The following is a 15,840-nucleotide window of genomic DNA, read 5'->3' as shown; positions in this document are numbered from 1 at the left end:
TGCCACTAGAGCCCCTTTCGTCCCTGTGGGGAGGCGGGTGACTCATCTGGAACTGTTACAATGTAATTGCTCAGCATCTCTAACTGTGCCGAGGTTTCCAAAACTATGTGGCAGTTAGGATAGCCCAGAATTTTAAAAGATTATTTTTGGAGGGGCACATAGTACTGCCAGGATATGCCGAAGGTCAGACATTTTAGAAAAAATTTTCCTGGTATTTCAGCAGTCAATTACTATTACAATGATGTAGAAAGAAGCTTGGCTGTTCCAGAAAGCTCTGTCATGACTCTCAGGTTCAGTGTTAAAGCACTTTCTGAAATAGGTGAAAGGTATTTCTTAACTTGCTTTTTAGAGGAACATAAAGCAACATTTAAAAAATAGCTTTTTTTATTATACACAAATCCATACGTGGTGAAGAATAATCCACAGGGGACATTCTAGAAAATGTTCAATTATTGATTAGCAGTAAAAATGACTTGAAGAAAATCTAAATAATTGAAATAACCCTTAAAGGCAAGAAGAGATGTGGTACATTCTTTGTTTCACAGGTGAGGTGGGGATACACACAAAGGTTAAGAGTGTTTGTTACCTGTAGTGCACACACTGCTCTGCAGAGGATCCTGGACCTGGCGTGCATCCCACCCCACTTCCCCTCCCAGGACCTGGCTGCCTTGGGTCTTCCTAGCTAGACCAATGATTTTCTATTAATGACCCTGATTAATGCAGAAATAGTACAAAAGGATTTTGGTGGCAGGGGAGAAAGAGCTTGCTATTTTAAAGTTGCAGTATTGACTCATAAAGTTAATTCACAAAGAATATCCAGATTTCAGTGTGGTTTAAAATCAACATTCTGAGAAACAAGTGAGGCATGAAAAGCTCCCATTTCAGGATGCCAGGAAGAAGTGTCAGAAGCCACAAGAGCTTCAGGTATTTTAGGGAAGCAAACATGGTTCATTCAAAGTAAGGTGCTGCCAAGTTTGCACAGACCTCAGACACACTTCTTTTAAATGGCTTTTGGAATAGCTTATAAAGGGGAAAAAAAAAACTGCTGGCAAGCAGAGAAGTGAATGGGTTACTGCAGAAAAGAACCGAAATCAGAGACAAAAGATCTCAAACGAGAAGCAAACTTTTTCTGGGTACACATTATAAAAAATTTTCCAGCCACATTTCCTGACCCACGACTGACCGCAACTGCCGTGTGAATGGCTTCATTTTATTGGTCATTAAGCCATCAAAAAGAAACTACTTTAATGATTTATCAAAGCCACAAGGAAACTTGTATCAAATGCTCCAAATCAGATTAACCAGTGATAGCAAACTCAGAATCACGGAGCTGTTTGTGGATTTGGCTCAAAGTCAGACATATTTTCAGCCTTCAAACACTGACTATTTTGCATCCACTAAATCGGTTTGTGAAAAAGAGAGAGCAAAGAAATGAGATACGGAAACTTTGGGTCTTAAGAAAGAGCCCAAGCATTTTCCCTCCTAACCAGAGCATGAAAGAGGAGGGAGGAGAAGGAAAAGAGTTTGGTTTTTGTGGAGGACTGAGCTTTTCCTAAAAGTCTAACAGTCAAGGGAACAACGTTTGGCTCCTACTAGAATGTGGCTGTAGCTGACCAAGTTCCTTCCTTTGCTGAGGAGGACATTTGCACCAAGCATGAGCACAAGTAGGTGATCACCCTGCCAGTAGGGTCCCCTTCCGTAGAGGTTTCTCTGCTTGATTCAGGAAAGTAGTGCTTTCAGGAAAAGTGAGCCCAGGTGTCAGAGCCACCATACTGGGATCTGGAGCTGTGTCATAGGGAGGCTCCTTCTCACTTGCTACCCTCCTAGGATCCTGACCACCAGCTTTTATGATCTGAGACACTTACTCATCCCCCAACTATCTGAGACAATTAAGAATGATTACCTCTGAATCAATGGCAAATCATCCACTGGTTTCCTGCCTGGGTTTGAGTGGGTGGAAATGCCTGTGAGAATTCCTCTTTCTTGAATGGAACAAAAGCTCTAAAAATCTTCACTGAAATGGTCAGTTAGGTTAACTAATGTAGGGCTGTCAGACCACCACCACCACTCCCTCATGTGTTCATGGGTTCCCATTCTTCCTCGTGATGGTGAGGTCTCCTGGTGCCTGTGGTGTGGGGCCTGGCCCGCCGGCCTCTTTGGCCCACTTGACTACCTACCACCTGGTCTGCAGTGCTGGCACACTCCTAGGAGCTCTGCCTTTCCTTCCATCTCGACGTTCTCAGTGGAGAGAATTGTGTCAGCATTTGTATCACTGAGACACAGGCTGGAACTTTTCGCCTTGTAAGTTTTCTACCTTGTATATCCCTCCCGTGAGGTACCTGACAGAGTTAAGTAATACTTGTAATTGGATTTTGGAGTTCCTGAGGCTGGTCTATGTTTAGTCTATGTCTGTTCCCACTCCCTCCCCCCGTAGAAACCGACATCTCCTAGGTTTCAGGTAAATTACTGAGTCCAGAGCTGGAATCCCTAGCGGGTATTTTACCCAGAAGCACTGTCAGTCATCTGAATTACCTGTTGAAACAGAGTTGGGCCCAAGAATGTTTGCTTCTAACATTTCCGGGTGATCCTGCTGCCGCTGGGCCCAGACTGTACTTTGAGAACCCCTGGCCTGCACCACAAAGTCTTCCCTTTCTTCCCTCCCTTCCTAGCTACGCCTCTCCCTTAAACCCCACAACAAGAGAGGAAGAAGTTAGGGCCATGTTGGCTGGAGAAGGAGAAATGAAATAAACGAGAGAAGAGCTTGAGTAACCTATCAGTTGCCACTTGATCTCTTTCTCAGAAAATATAATTTCTTAATTTTTTTCTTCCATGAATTAGCCTTTTATCTATAGCAGAGAATTTAAAAGAAAAAAAAAAAAAGACAATCTCATCTTTAAAACAAGACCTAAACCTTAACCCATCCTTCTGATGAAAATTATTTCATTTTTTAAAAATTAAGATATACATAATTGAATATAACATTATACGAGTTTCAGGTGTACAACATAATGATTTACTATTTGTATATATTATGGATGATCATCCCAGTAAATTTAGTTAACATCCATCACCATATATAGTTATAATTTTTTTTCTTATGATCTACTCTCTTAACAACTTTCAAATATGCACTATGGTATTATTTATAGTTACCATGCTGTGCATGATACCCCCAGTGTTTATTTTTCTTATAACTGAAAGTTTGTACCTTTTAACCACCTTTGTGTTTCCTTCTTATTTTGGATCCATCTCCCCTTTACCATCTAATAAAACACCATGGAATAAAAGCTAGTATTTACTGAGGGCCTCCTATGTGCCAAGGACTAAACTAATAAGTGGTTAAGTAGTTTATATGTATCATGAGAAAGGATCTTCCCAACAATTTTCTAAAGTATATGTTATTGGCCCATTTTACATATGTGCAAACTGAGAGTTTTGTGGTAGAGCTAGACAGGCATTCAAATTCAGGCCTGATTCCACAGATCGGGCTGTACTGCCACAGATTGTATTATATTTTTTGTACTATTCTATCCGTTATACCATAAGCATTTTCAAAATGAAAGACTTGTCACAATTCTGTGATATATCCATTTATTCAATATCTAACTTACTAAGCACGCTATGTGTCATTCACTATAGTTAGGTCTTGGGAATACAATGGTATAGAAGGTAGAACTTTTCAAAATACATTTACCAGAATATCTTGTGTAAATTTATTTTATTAATAGTTTGTCCTTTGATTTAAATTGTTCAGAAAAGTATATGTCATTTAGCCTGGAATCGCTTTTCTCCTTCTATTTTTAGCAAACCTCTTTTGACTTTTTATGAACTCAGTTTAACAAATTTGTTTCTGATGTGTCTTAAAGAAGTATGTGTTGTATTAATTTTTAAGGTATTATTTTTGAATGGATAATATATTTATGTAACTCAAAATTAAAAAGAAACAAAAGGGTATGTAGTAAAAATCAATCTCACTTTCGCTTCATAGCCCCAGTCCCCTGTTTTCCCCAGAGGCAAACACATGATGTCGCTGATTACATCTTAATAGGGGAAATGCTGGATGAAGGGTAAATGCTATATGCATTTATAATTTTAAAAACTTTCGTTATGGACTTTTTCAAGCCTTACAAAAGGAGTGAGACTAGTGTAGAGACCCACCCCATACACCCACATACCCATTACCTAGCTTCAGTGGCTACTATTTATCCATGGCTGATTCAAGTGGTAAATATTTTCATACTACTTCTGAAAAGAAGGGCTCTAAAAATGTGTGTGACTTCATTATCACACCTAAAAAAATAATAATAATTTATTACTATCGTCAAATATCCTATTAGTATCACCTTTTCGTCTCATGAAAACTTAATTTTTAAATAGTTTGTTTTTTGATTCAGAACCCAACTACAGTCCATTCATTCACTGCAGTTGGTTGTCTTTCTAAATATTTTCTTTCCTCCTCCATCTCTCTCCTTCCCTTTCCTTTCTCTTGTTCCTTTTCCTTTTTTCCTTCTTCCCTGCTTTCTTCCTTCTTTATTTTCCTTCTTCTTAGACATTATTGTAGAAACTGGGTAAATTCACTTCCATAGTCTGGATTTCGCTGATTACATCTTCATAGGATTATATAATATGTTCCTCTATCTTTTAAGTCAAAAGGGAAATACAAAAGTAAATTGTTAAATTTCTTAATAAAGAAAATACAAAAGTTCAGAATCCGTATGGCACAGATAAAGCAATTATTAGATTTGTAGAACTAAATAAGAAGATCAATAAAAAATTAAATTAAATGAGTTAAAAACACAACTCAGAAAGCTAAATAAAATAATAAAATTAAGTTAGCCAAAAGAAGATAAATGCAGAAATCGTTTCATTATTTTTAAAACTTGTTTTGAAAAACTGAAGTTTTATATTCATCATTTGAGAATTGGGAGATTATTTTATGATTTGCAACAATATAAACAAGTCCGGAGGAAAAAACTTTTCTGCGCACAGTTCGTTCTGAATTTCAAGACAGTAGCCTTGACTGTCAGTGGGAATTCAGGTCAGGAGAGGGTACTCCCCTTCTTGGTGAGAAGCTGTGGGGTTCTGGGAGGAATGGGGAAGGGAAGTCTGGATTCCCCCACCCAGTTCTGGCTGGGCTCCCGTCTTAGCCCTCTGGAAGGCATGGGAACAACGGATGGGATGAGACACATTTCATACCCTGTAAGATACTTGCATGGCTTTGCCATTTGACAGACTCCAGTTCAAATCTCAGCTGGCATAATGCTTGCTCAGGAGGCCTTGAGCAAATCTCTCTGATATGGTCCTCACCACAAACCCCTTACCTCAAATGCGTGAGGATCAAATGAGATACACATAGAGTTAGTGCTCAGTAAATGGCAGCTAACATGATGACTCTCAAGTTCTGATTCCATGATGGAGACCCACGGGGAGCCTCTAAAATATCACCAGACATTAAGCGTCAACAAAGAGAGAACAATCTAATAGTTTCTCCTTCTCCGAGGCACACTGGATGTTAGAGATGATACGTCTACCAACGATATTTCTACTGTGCCTTCGCTGTCCTTCAGCTCACCTTCCACCCGTCTGCATAAAGAGGCCAATCATCTATTCGAGAGCAAACATCTCTTTTCCGGATGCCCTTTGCTCAGACATGGGACTCAGCCTGTGCTTTCTCCCTGGTGAGGCTGCAGGGTACCATCAGTCCAAAGTGTGCTTTGGGCAGAAGATTTTGAATGTGGGAGGCGCTCTCTACATCTCACTTTTGTTTTCCCTCCCTGGAGAGGGCAACACCCTGGAGAGGACAACAGAACATATAAACAGCCCCTCTGGCCCCTGAAATGTTGGGGATAGAACCTTTCCCTGCCCTCTCTCGCAACAAAGAACCTGGCATTGTCCATTCTTTTTGGCCACCTGCTAGGTTCATTTCGTGACAGAGAGAGGTCTGCAGGGTAAGGCGGAAAAAGCCCACCGTGCAAACACATTCAGGCGCATGCCTCCTGCCTCGAAAGACCAGATGAGTGGCCCGGTCCAGGTCCATTCCTCCCGCCTCAGCTGCATCTTCTCAGGTTTAGGCCTGCTTCTCATTCCGTGAACCTGGCAGATTCCTGCCATTCCTCCCCGGCGGGTCTGGGTCGCCTCATCGGCGGCCCGTGGCCCTCGCTCCCAACTCGCCCCTGTGAGGCAACGCCAGGGGCGAAGTCCCACGTCACCCTGGGGCGCTATAGAACCCGAGGCAACGTGGAAAAGCCCAAAGCCAACAAAGAGTTGAGATCCGTGCAGCTGGGGGAGGTGGTGCGACGACCAGCAGGCAGAAAGCGCTCGCCCCCCGCGCCCGGCGCCCCCTGCGCCCCGGACTCAGTGCCAGCACGCCGAGCCCGCGCCGCCGGCGCCTCGGAGGCGTGCGTCTGTCTCCTTATATGGTCAAATGACACGCGGGGTTCGCCGGGGCGGGAAGCTGCGCTCCACTCGGCCGGCTCGGGAGCCGCAGCCAGGAGCCGCCGCCACCAGCACCGCCGCCCGGGACCTCCCACCCGCTCGGTCCGGGAGCGCCGTCCAGCCTCGCGGTGAGTGCCACCGCCCCGGGTTGCCGGGACGGAGACGGGGATTCACCCGCGCGGCTTGCGGACTGAGGAGCCAAGCCGTAGAGGAGACCCCGAGACAGGCGAGCGGAGCGGTTGGGAGAGACCCTCGTACAGGGGAGTCCAGCAATGGGGGAGACGCGGGTAGAGGAAACCCGAGCAATGGGGGTGACCCAGGGAGTGGGGAGCCGGGCAGTGGTGGGGACCGGGGTAATGGTGAGCCGAGCGATGGAGGAGACCCGGGGAGTGCGGTGAGGTGGGGGGACCCTGGGAGAGGGGAGCCTGGCGGTTGACCCGGGGAGAGTAAACTAACCTTGGTGGCAGGCCCGGGGGTACTGTAGGCGGGAGGGACCCTTCCCCTCCCCCAACCCCATCCTCGTTGGAACTCAGTCCGTGTTCTAGCCAGGTGGGTCACCGCTGGGTGGTGAGTAGGGCTGTGCCACTCACGGGTGAGCCCTGGGGAAAGGCTGGCCGTGGGTGGGAGCGTGGGAATGTGACCACCGCCTTCCCTGAAGGCCCGGACTCTGGCCGCCATCCGTCTGTGTAGTGAATCCGAGGCCTTTCCCTTAAGTAGAAAGTAGTGGAGCTTGAGGTGTGGCATTAACTCGCATTAACTCGTGGGGAAATTCAAAAACTGAATCACCAGGTTTAACCAAATGGGTTTATTTAAACAACAACAAAAAAATCTAATCTTAAATTGCACTTGTGTGATAGCATACCTGAAATTGTGAGCAGAGCATTAAATATTGTTTACTATTTTAAATGAAGAATCAGTCGTACTTACTTCCAAATCCCAATTTGGGTTTCATTGGAACTAGTCTAAGCCAGGTAGACCAAGAGGTATACAGCCGCCTTCCACGGCTGCTCCCTTTGCATTTATTTTGGAAGATAATAAAATCATAATTTAGGTTTATAATCAGGAGAACTGTATTCAAAACACAAGGCCAGATCTTTCTGGCACTTTTGGCACTATCTCTGCTCACCTATGTTTTATAGTAATATGTTAGAGGGAGGAGGCTTGGCTATCCTAAAGGGGACTTAAACCAAAAAACACAAAAAATTTGAGGCAAGTCTTAGGAGTACAGGGGCTCCTGAGGGGCAATTAAACTTCCATGAAACTTAACTCGAGGAAGAATGTGTCACGGTACATTTATATAATTTTTTTCCCACCATGTTTTTCATATTTAGCTTACCCTGAATTTTGAAGAGTTATCAATTAAGATATGGAATTAGGTTTCCACTATGTTTTAAGTGCTTTAAAATGCTTTTACACAGCAACATGTTAATAATGGCTGAATTGGCTTGCTCAGTACTAGGCGCTATTCTAGGCTCTTATGTTCACAGTCTCATTTAATCCTCACAAATATGCCAGAAGGTAAGTGTGATGGGCTAGTGGGCACGCATGCACTATATCCAGGCTACCTGAGTTCACGTCCCCATCCCTCAGCCACAGGTTGTGCAATATTGGCCCAGTCACCAAATCTGTTTTTGCCTCAGTTTCCTCAACCAGAAAACAGGGATATGACAGTGGCTTGTTTGTAAGGTTGTTGTGCAGCCTGTAATCATAAGCATTATATACATATTTAATATTATCTTGGTTTTTACAGATAAACAGAAGCACAGGGAGATCAAAGTAACTTTTGCTTAACATTTCCCAACCTATAAAGTGGTACTGAGATCCGACCCCAAACATCTTAACCCAAGAGCCTGAGTTCTAACCACTAAACTTTAGGGGCACACTTGAATATTTCAGTGAGGTATTATGCTGCAGATTTTGACCCAAGATTGCTTGTTAAACCACTTCCAGTTCTGAAAGGAATCTAAGTTGTATACAAAAATGCCCAGTAGAATATTGAAAAAAATTAGACTGGGTTTCAAGAGGCCTGGGTTTTATTTCTGTCTGGCATAGAGAGTGGGTTACCCGAGCTCCGCGCCTCAGGCTGCCTCATTTGTCAGCAAGGGGGCTGGAGTAGGAAAGCTTCTCTCTGACTCAGATGCCATGAGATACAAACTTTCTTGTGCTTGAGCGAACAAAAAGAGATATTGGATACTTCCTGCGTCATTTTATTATAAGAATTTTTTCAAAGTCCATTGATCATGTGCAGTTATACTGAGAGGCCACTTCCCCAAGATGACCACCTTGAACAAAATGCATGGTTTCTTCCCGAGTGACTGAGAGCTCTATCATTCAGGAGGCCAGGCTGGCACTGTGACTTTGGGGCAAGTCAGATGAATTGGTCCTGAATTGTGGATTTGGACCTTAGCCCCTGTGATGGTCAAAGGTATATCAACTTGACTGGGCCATGGGATGCCTAGACACAAATGTAATTTCCGGGTATCTGTGAGGGTGTTTCTGGGTGGCATTAACTTTTGAATTGATAGACTGAGTAAAGCAGATTGTCCTTCTCAGTGTGGGTGGGCCTCATCCAATCACTTGACGGCCTGACTGCTCCGCCTGCCTGACTGCTGAGCTGGGACAGTGGTTCTTTCCAGCCTTTGGACTTGGGCTGAAACGTCAGCTCTTCTTGGATCCTGAGCCTACCAGGTTTAGAACTGGAACTTACATCATTGGCTCTCCTGGTTCTCAGGCTTTATGTATATATTCATTCTCTTATTCGGTTGTGTTTCTCTGGAGAATGCCATTAACTTTGCTTAAAAATTCTCCCCACCAGCTCTCCATCTCACCTTTTTAAAATCCCATCACTCCTTTGCTACCGATGGTCTTGATTTTCCTGTTGCTGTAAAATACGATTGTCCTCTTGGGGACCTAATGAAAGATTTGGGGCAGCACTTGGTCTCTCCATCATTAGGCCAGTCCTCACAGTAATTCTCACATCTAGCCTGAACTTGCACATCACATGGTATAACACTGGTCCTCAGCCCTCATAATCCATATCTTCCTTGCCCTGATTCAGACTGTGACTTAAAGATCTCCTTTAGGCTTATGGTACTAAGGCAAGTTATGTCTATGCCATTAAGAGAAGCGACTGCCTTGTTTATAGGTAAATAAAACTCATTCGAAGGGTACACTTGAAGTCTGTAAATATTTAGGTTTTCAGTCAGAAAGGAAATAGATCTGTCTATGTTTGATGATAAGACTTTTGGAACAAATAAGACTTAGCCACTCTATGCACAGAGTAGCAGGATATGTGCAGACAATTGTGAGAGTGTCCCGATGCAGTGTGTCCTGATGTGATGTGCTAAAGAAACACCACAAGGGAACAGGGCTGGGAGAATGAAGAGGCCAGTCTTCCGTGGAAGGCAGGGGTAGCCAAAGGAAAAGGCCAGGCAGACAGAGCGTAAACAACAGGCTGCTTTTTGGAGACTGGACAAGACTGGTGAGGGAGAGTGAGCCCGTAAATGACTTGCTCACGCATTCCCAGGAAGGCAGTGAAGGAGCTGTAGCTTGGGGTCTTCCTCTCACCCCTCCCCACAACACTAGATGATTTAAGAACCTGAGGCAGCCTGACATTCTAGCCTGCATAATTATGCTTGTCTAGCATCTACTAAACTGGCATGTTTTGAGATTAAATTACTAGATAGTGTCTTGAAGGTGATTTAAATTCTTTGGAGCTAGAACCGGTCTGGAACTCTGTCAAAAATTGTATGTCTTATCTCAGCCTCCCAGTACCTAAGACAGTATGTGGAAAATAGTGGTTACCTCGTACATTCTCACTGACTGGATTTAAAAGTGCGGGACATCAAAACAAGTATCACTAGTCTTGTATTTGTGAACTTACGATCAGAAACTTGACATTCATTATTTCTCCATTTTTTTCATTATTCCATATTCAAAAGTTACTCTGGAAGATACTAGTTTACCTTATTCAAACATGTCTCTGACACAAACCATTCTTTATCAAAGACAAATCAAGACTTTTTAAGTTTTGAAAGTTACCAGATTATATACCAAATTATAATTCATACCTGACCCCTGCCCATTGATGTAATCAGTAAAGGCTCATTAAATTAATCCACAAATATATTGTATAGCAGCAGGCATAGTCAACCCTACACCTTACCAACAATCTATTCAAAATCGATTTCATGTAGATTCTGGGTACATTATTATATTTTTAAAAAATAGTTAACATCCCTTGGACTGGCCTTCTTCTCCCTTTCACCAGAGTTTTTTATTTAAAAGCAACAGTTCAGCTAAACTAATGAAAAGAGTGTGGAGTGAGGATTTTTGCTCTGCATCTTTGTGGAAGGTCCAGGGCCTTTCACAGTTACCTGTAGCCTGTGTCAGGGGATCGAGAACATTCTTTGCAGATTTGCTTGCAAGTGCCTCCTGCCTGGCTTTTGCTTCTTGATCTGACCAGGACTCAGCCTAGACTGTGCAGCTGTGTGTTCACACGGACTTAACGTCCAAACACAATAAAGTTCTTCCCGCTGTAGAAGCTGCAGTTTATCTGGAAGGAGGAAAGAGGCCAGTAATGGAGGAGAAAGAATGAAGCTCGGGGTCCGTGACACTGGAAAGTTTAATGGCATCAGATCTCAAGCCATATTACACTTTGGGTCTGTTGTGCATAAAACATTCACATAAAACATTTCTCGCCTTTATTCTTGATTTTTGCCTACGCGTTTGTCCTCTGGGAGGCTGTCTTCATTTGCTCATCCACCCATGTGTTCATTCACCTTGCGAGTATTTATGAAGCACCTGACCCTGTGTTTGTCACCTGCTAGCGAGCCCACAGCAATACATGGTGCTCACTTTCCCAGCGTTTATGGCTTGGACACAAGCAGTCGCACTGTCATGCAGTACCATGAGAGCATTGTATTTTTAAACACACGTTGAAACAGAGCCCACATACAACAGACTGATTTTCTTTATTTTCTCCAAAAAACTCTGGTTGGTTGCTGACAAGCGATGGAATTTCCTACCTGCATCCCTGGTGGCATTTAAAGGTGGTCATAGCTTTATCAGGACCGACTGACTGAAGCTTCTTGTGTCACAGGCAGGATTTGGGAATGTTTGCAGGTTTCTCTTTAGGAATTAACTGTGAGAGGAGTATTCTAAAGGTCGATCGATCTAGAAGAACACTTGGTCTGGGGAATGAGGTAAGTGGCCCCTTTGGAGTCAGCTCAAAGTAGGTAGTTTAATGAAAGGAGCATTGGGAAGAATGCTTTCCTGAGTCTTCTTTTGAAAATCTGGCTGTGTTAGGCCAAGCGTAGCCCAGCAGGTCCACGTGGGAAAGATGGGCCACGTTCGTGAAACTCTGGCCTGGCCAGCATGCCCAGAGGCGGCTGTCCACCACACCGGCCCCCTCCCTGCCTTCTCAAGGAATCTTTCTGGTCAAAACAAACGCCAAGTATCCTGGCTCTCAACGCCCTTGCCTCTCTGGACCTTGTTTCTCCCCTCCTTACCACCTCTCGCTCCATCCCCTCCTTAACACCTCTCTCTACTTCCCCTTACTCTCTTTTCATGCCTCTTCTCTCTTTTCGTGTGTGTGTCTCTTTTCTCTCCCTAGCTCTGACGTTTTCCCTCTCAAACACCGTCTCATAGTTTTTAAATCTGAGAAGATAAAAATAACCCATGTTTCAAATCTGTAGATTTTTAAATAGTAACTATTCCTCAGGAGGTGAGCCCGGTGCATCCCTGCTCCATTGCTCTCTGAGCCTTTATCCTCACGTCTGGCCGAATGCCAGTGTGACAGAGACTCAGAGATCAAAGCACTCCCCAGACTGTCTCAGCCCTGCCAGCTGCACCTGGGACTTGCCTTGCCCTGTGCAGTTAGCTTAGCCTGGAGCCAAGCCTGTTCCCTGAGATTCAGCTTTTTTAGACCTGGTTGTTCAAGGCCGAAGGGAGAATGACATCAGAGTGATTTCACCCTCGGAAGGGATGAGAACTCCAGGACACTGTCATTTGGACTTGATTCAATGAAATAGCAAGTCAGCAGTCACACCTCATGTTCAGGTGTCTCCTTGCAGGCTGTTGCTTATCCTTGTCACATTCCATGTTCCAGGTAATGGACAAGATGATATACTTATAACCTGTCAGGAGGGGTACCAAGGGTCAAAGAAGGTCAGCGATTGCACACCATTAAAACGATACCTTGTTTTTATTTGATTCAGAAGTGGACTCTGACACCTTACACATTTTTAAAGAGTCATCGCCCTTCTGCTTTGTCTCCTCCAACCCCACCTAGAAAAGCTAGGCTGCTACACCAAGTGAACCATCATCAGGGCCTTCCTGTCTCCCTTCCTTCCATACAGCAGGCTGCAGGAGCATACCTGCTAAAACCCATTGCCTACAGGGCACATCTGCATTCGTGATCAAGGCCATAGGCCCTCCTTTTCTGGGCCTTGACTATCTTTTCAGCTTTATCTTTCCTACTACTGAAGTGATCCCATTCTCTTCCATCTTCCTGGGGTGTCCACTCACCCTTCCCTGTTTCTTATCTCTGTACCTCTGCTCACCCTGCCCCTTGGCCCGCAGTATCAACTAACTAATCTTTCCCGGCAAAAATAACATCTCCTCCAGGAAGCCTGCCCTGCTCTCTGGGGAAGAGTGGCTCAGAGCCCCTCCTCTGAGCCCTCACAGTGCCCTGTGCATTTCTCCATGACTACCCTGAGCAGGGAGCCTTATAGTCTGATGTATATCTGTTTTTCCCACTAGACTACAAGTTCCTTCAGGGATAGCCTGTATCTTATTCATCTTGTATCTCCTGCACTTTGTGTAACTTCTGACACAACAGTTCCAGCTCAATTGATGCTTCTTGAATGGATGAATAATCGAGTGTTTTATAGGAATAAAACATGGAAAGTTACAGGGAGCATCTCCTGTAGGGCCGTAGATAATTGTTCCCATTAAAAAGAGGCTTAAGATTGATGGTATAACTTTAAAAGCACAAATTTTTTAAAAGAATATTCTATTTGGTAGCATTTAATTAAGAGAGAACTGATTTTTAACACTGTGACAGAGGGAAGTTCTTCATTTTCTCATTGGCTAATGGGCTACTTAGTTTGACTCCCAGGGTTTGTGCTTTATAGAATTCTCTGGGAGTCCCTAAGAGGACCTTCTCAGATAAAGTGCGTCATGCCCTGTTCCTAATAAGTGACAGGTCCTCACCTTACACCTAACCTGTTGGTTTAAGCAAAAATGCTCTCCTAATCATTGAAACTGCAGTGACTTCTTAGAGAAGATAAGGAGTGAGGAGGGAGAGAGACCCACTATCATCAGAAACAAACCTACAGCAAGGGGAGCCAAACCAAGTGCCTCATCCCAGTGGGACCCTCTGAGCAGGTCACAGCCTCGCTGTTCCTGCTGGGGGACTGAAGCATCGGCGATGGCGCTGTCTAGCTGTCTCGGTAGCTTTGGTCCCACCCTGAGCAGAGAGGAGCCCCCTGGTGCTCGGGCTTGACTCCCTTTGATGATTTCTGTCCTGTTCCTGTGGAGGTAACAAACACATACCAGGTGCATGAGCATAATGGCTGTTTCCTTGGAGGAAACAAGGTTCACCCCTTCACTGGCTGGGGAACATAGGCATGGTGCTGTAGAGAGGTTATTGGTGCAGCCTGCAGACTATTTTCTTTCCTCGGCAGGGGCCGCACTGTCCAAACCCACTGGAACCACATTTCAATTTAGATTGGGAATTTGTTTTCTCTAACTTAAACGTCTTTTTGGGAAATCTCATGTGAATCCTCTTTTTCCATGATATTCCTGGGCTCCAGTTTTTCCATCCATAAAATGAGACCGTTGTCGTAGAAAATCTTAGGAGTTATTTCCAGCTTTTAAAATTCCTCGATTTATCGTTCTGTCTCCTTTTGTTATTCTTATTTCAAATTCCCAAATCATTATTTTTAAATTTATGTGAACTGAATTGGCAAAAACGGCCTTTGGTTCCACAGGTAAACTGCAACCTCTGTGTTGGAAGGATAGTGGTCAATTGTGAAGAAGTAAATGATAGCCACTTTCAAGGCCAATAACTGAGGAATTACAGGAAAGTGTTGAGTCATCTGCCAACATAGCTGCTGCAACCTGAGATGGCTTTAGTGCAAAGAATATTTATACGCTGGATTTCAGAATAATAATTCAAATGCTTAAGAGCCTCATCTTGTGATGTTATCACAAGAATGTCCAGACGATGTTTTCTTAACTCCAGGAAGAGCGATTTGGAAAGCTGGCTCTTGCCACATGTGTCCAGCTGCATGTTTAACACTCTTGGAAAAAAACTGTTCTATAAACGTGGAAATAACCAGGTCCGGATGCTTGAAATGTATTCATTTATTTGCTTACAGTTGTTAAGACTTGTATATACAAGAGCCCAAAATTAATAAACACTATAAAATTTGCTGTTATCATAAACTCAGCAACAATATTTTATTTGTATCATAGGGTATTATTCTGGAATTTCACCCTTAAATGTTTCGAAATGATAGAAATTTGAACCGAGTTTAATTAGAGTTCATGAAACATCGCTCAGAGTTCCAGCGTCAGCCAGGCTACGTATTTAACAACCTATTAAACTTTCTACTTTTCACAAATTAAATATTGGCACTTGAGAATATATTCCTGCAGGAGATTGACTCTGTGTTAAACGCCCTGGAGACGTATCTCCACGCTGTTTCCACAGTGGAGTCCTTCTTTCTGGAGCATTCTACTGTGTGTGTCTGGGAAAGGCATATGAGGATGAGGCCAGGTGAAACCTCTTGTCTCCCTCCACTTCCTCCCTGTCCCTTTCTGCTCACACACACTCTATGCTCACCCTGGAAAAAATGCAGTGTGACTGGCATGGAGATACATTGTTGTTCCTTTTTGAAAGCCTCAAGGTGCTGCCTAGAGAGGTCATAGCCTGAGGTCACTGCCATTTTCCATTGTGTCCTAATCCTGTCTTGGTAGCCGGCCTTTACCTGTGTCCTCTTCTCTGGACACCATGGCAGCAGAAAGATGTCCTTTTCATCTGGGAGAAACGACTCACCTGAGGAACGTATGGCACTTTTTTTTTTGTGCAAGGGAGGGTTGTGCTTTTCAATGCAGTGTCAAGGGCAAGAGCAATGTTCTCTGGGCACCTAAACTCAGGTTTACCAACTTCTTCTTGCCACTGTGGTTTCTTACTATTCAAATTTACAAATCATAAAAGGAAGCTCATGGAAAAAATCTTTTTATAGAAATGAACGTATTGTTTCTATCCCTGCCTTTCTATTTTGGGGTCAGGGAGAAAGGGAAGATGTAATGCTCTGTCGTACATTTGAAGCATACACACAGGATGCGGGCTCTGATGTGAACTCTTATATCGAAAACAGAGGTAGCTTTTTCTGA

At 43.8% G+C, this 15,840-nt stretch overlaps 1 protein-coding gene across 4 annotated transcripts in view; it reads left to right on the top strand.

Annotated features, from left to right (window-relative positions):
* FHL2 (four and a half LIM domains 2) overlaps positions 1-15,840 on the top strand; it is a 65,402-nt gene that overhangs the window by 23,347 nt on the left and 26,215 nt on the right. The window contains exon 1 of one of the 4 annotated variants that reach the window (XM_036223929.1): positions 2,164-2,301. The exons of 1 other annotated variant lie outside the window; for it this stretch is intronic. Coding sequence is in view for 1 of the 3 variants with exons in the window: in XM_036223928.1 (XP_036079821.1) it covers positions 6,425-6,661 (237 nt within the window). In the remaining 2 variants the exon portion in view is untranslated. Of the gene's footprint in view, positions 1-2,163; positions 2,302-6,358; positions 6,662-15,840 lie in introns of those variants that run through there. 2 more of the 4 variants (XM_036223928.1, XM_016142281.2) reach the window with 2 other exon arrangements.

The sequence above is a fragment of the Rousettus aegyptiacus genome, unplaced genomic scaffold (genome assembly GCF_014176215.1).
Source record: "Rousettus aegyptiacus isolate mRouAeg1 unplaced genomic scaffold, mRouAeg1.p scaffold_m13_p_7, whole genome shotgun sequence".
In the NCBI taxonomy this organism is placed as follows: domain Eukaryota; kingdom Metazoa; phylum Chordata; class Mammalia; order Chiroptera; family Pteropodidae; genus Rousettus; species Rousettus aegyptiacus.
This window is presented reverse-complemented; position numbering and strand designations above follow the sequence as displayed.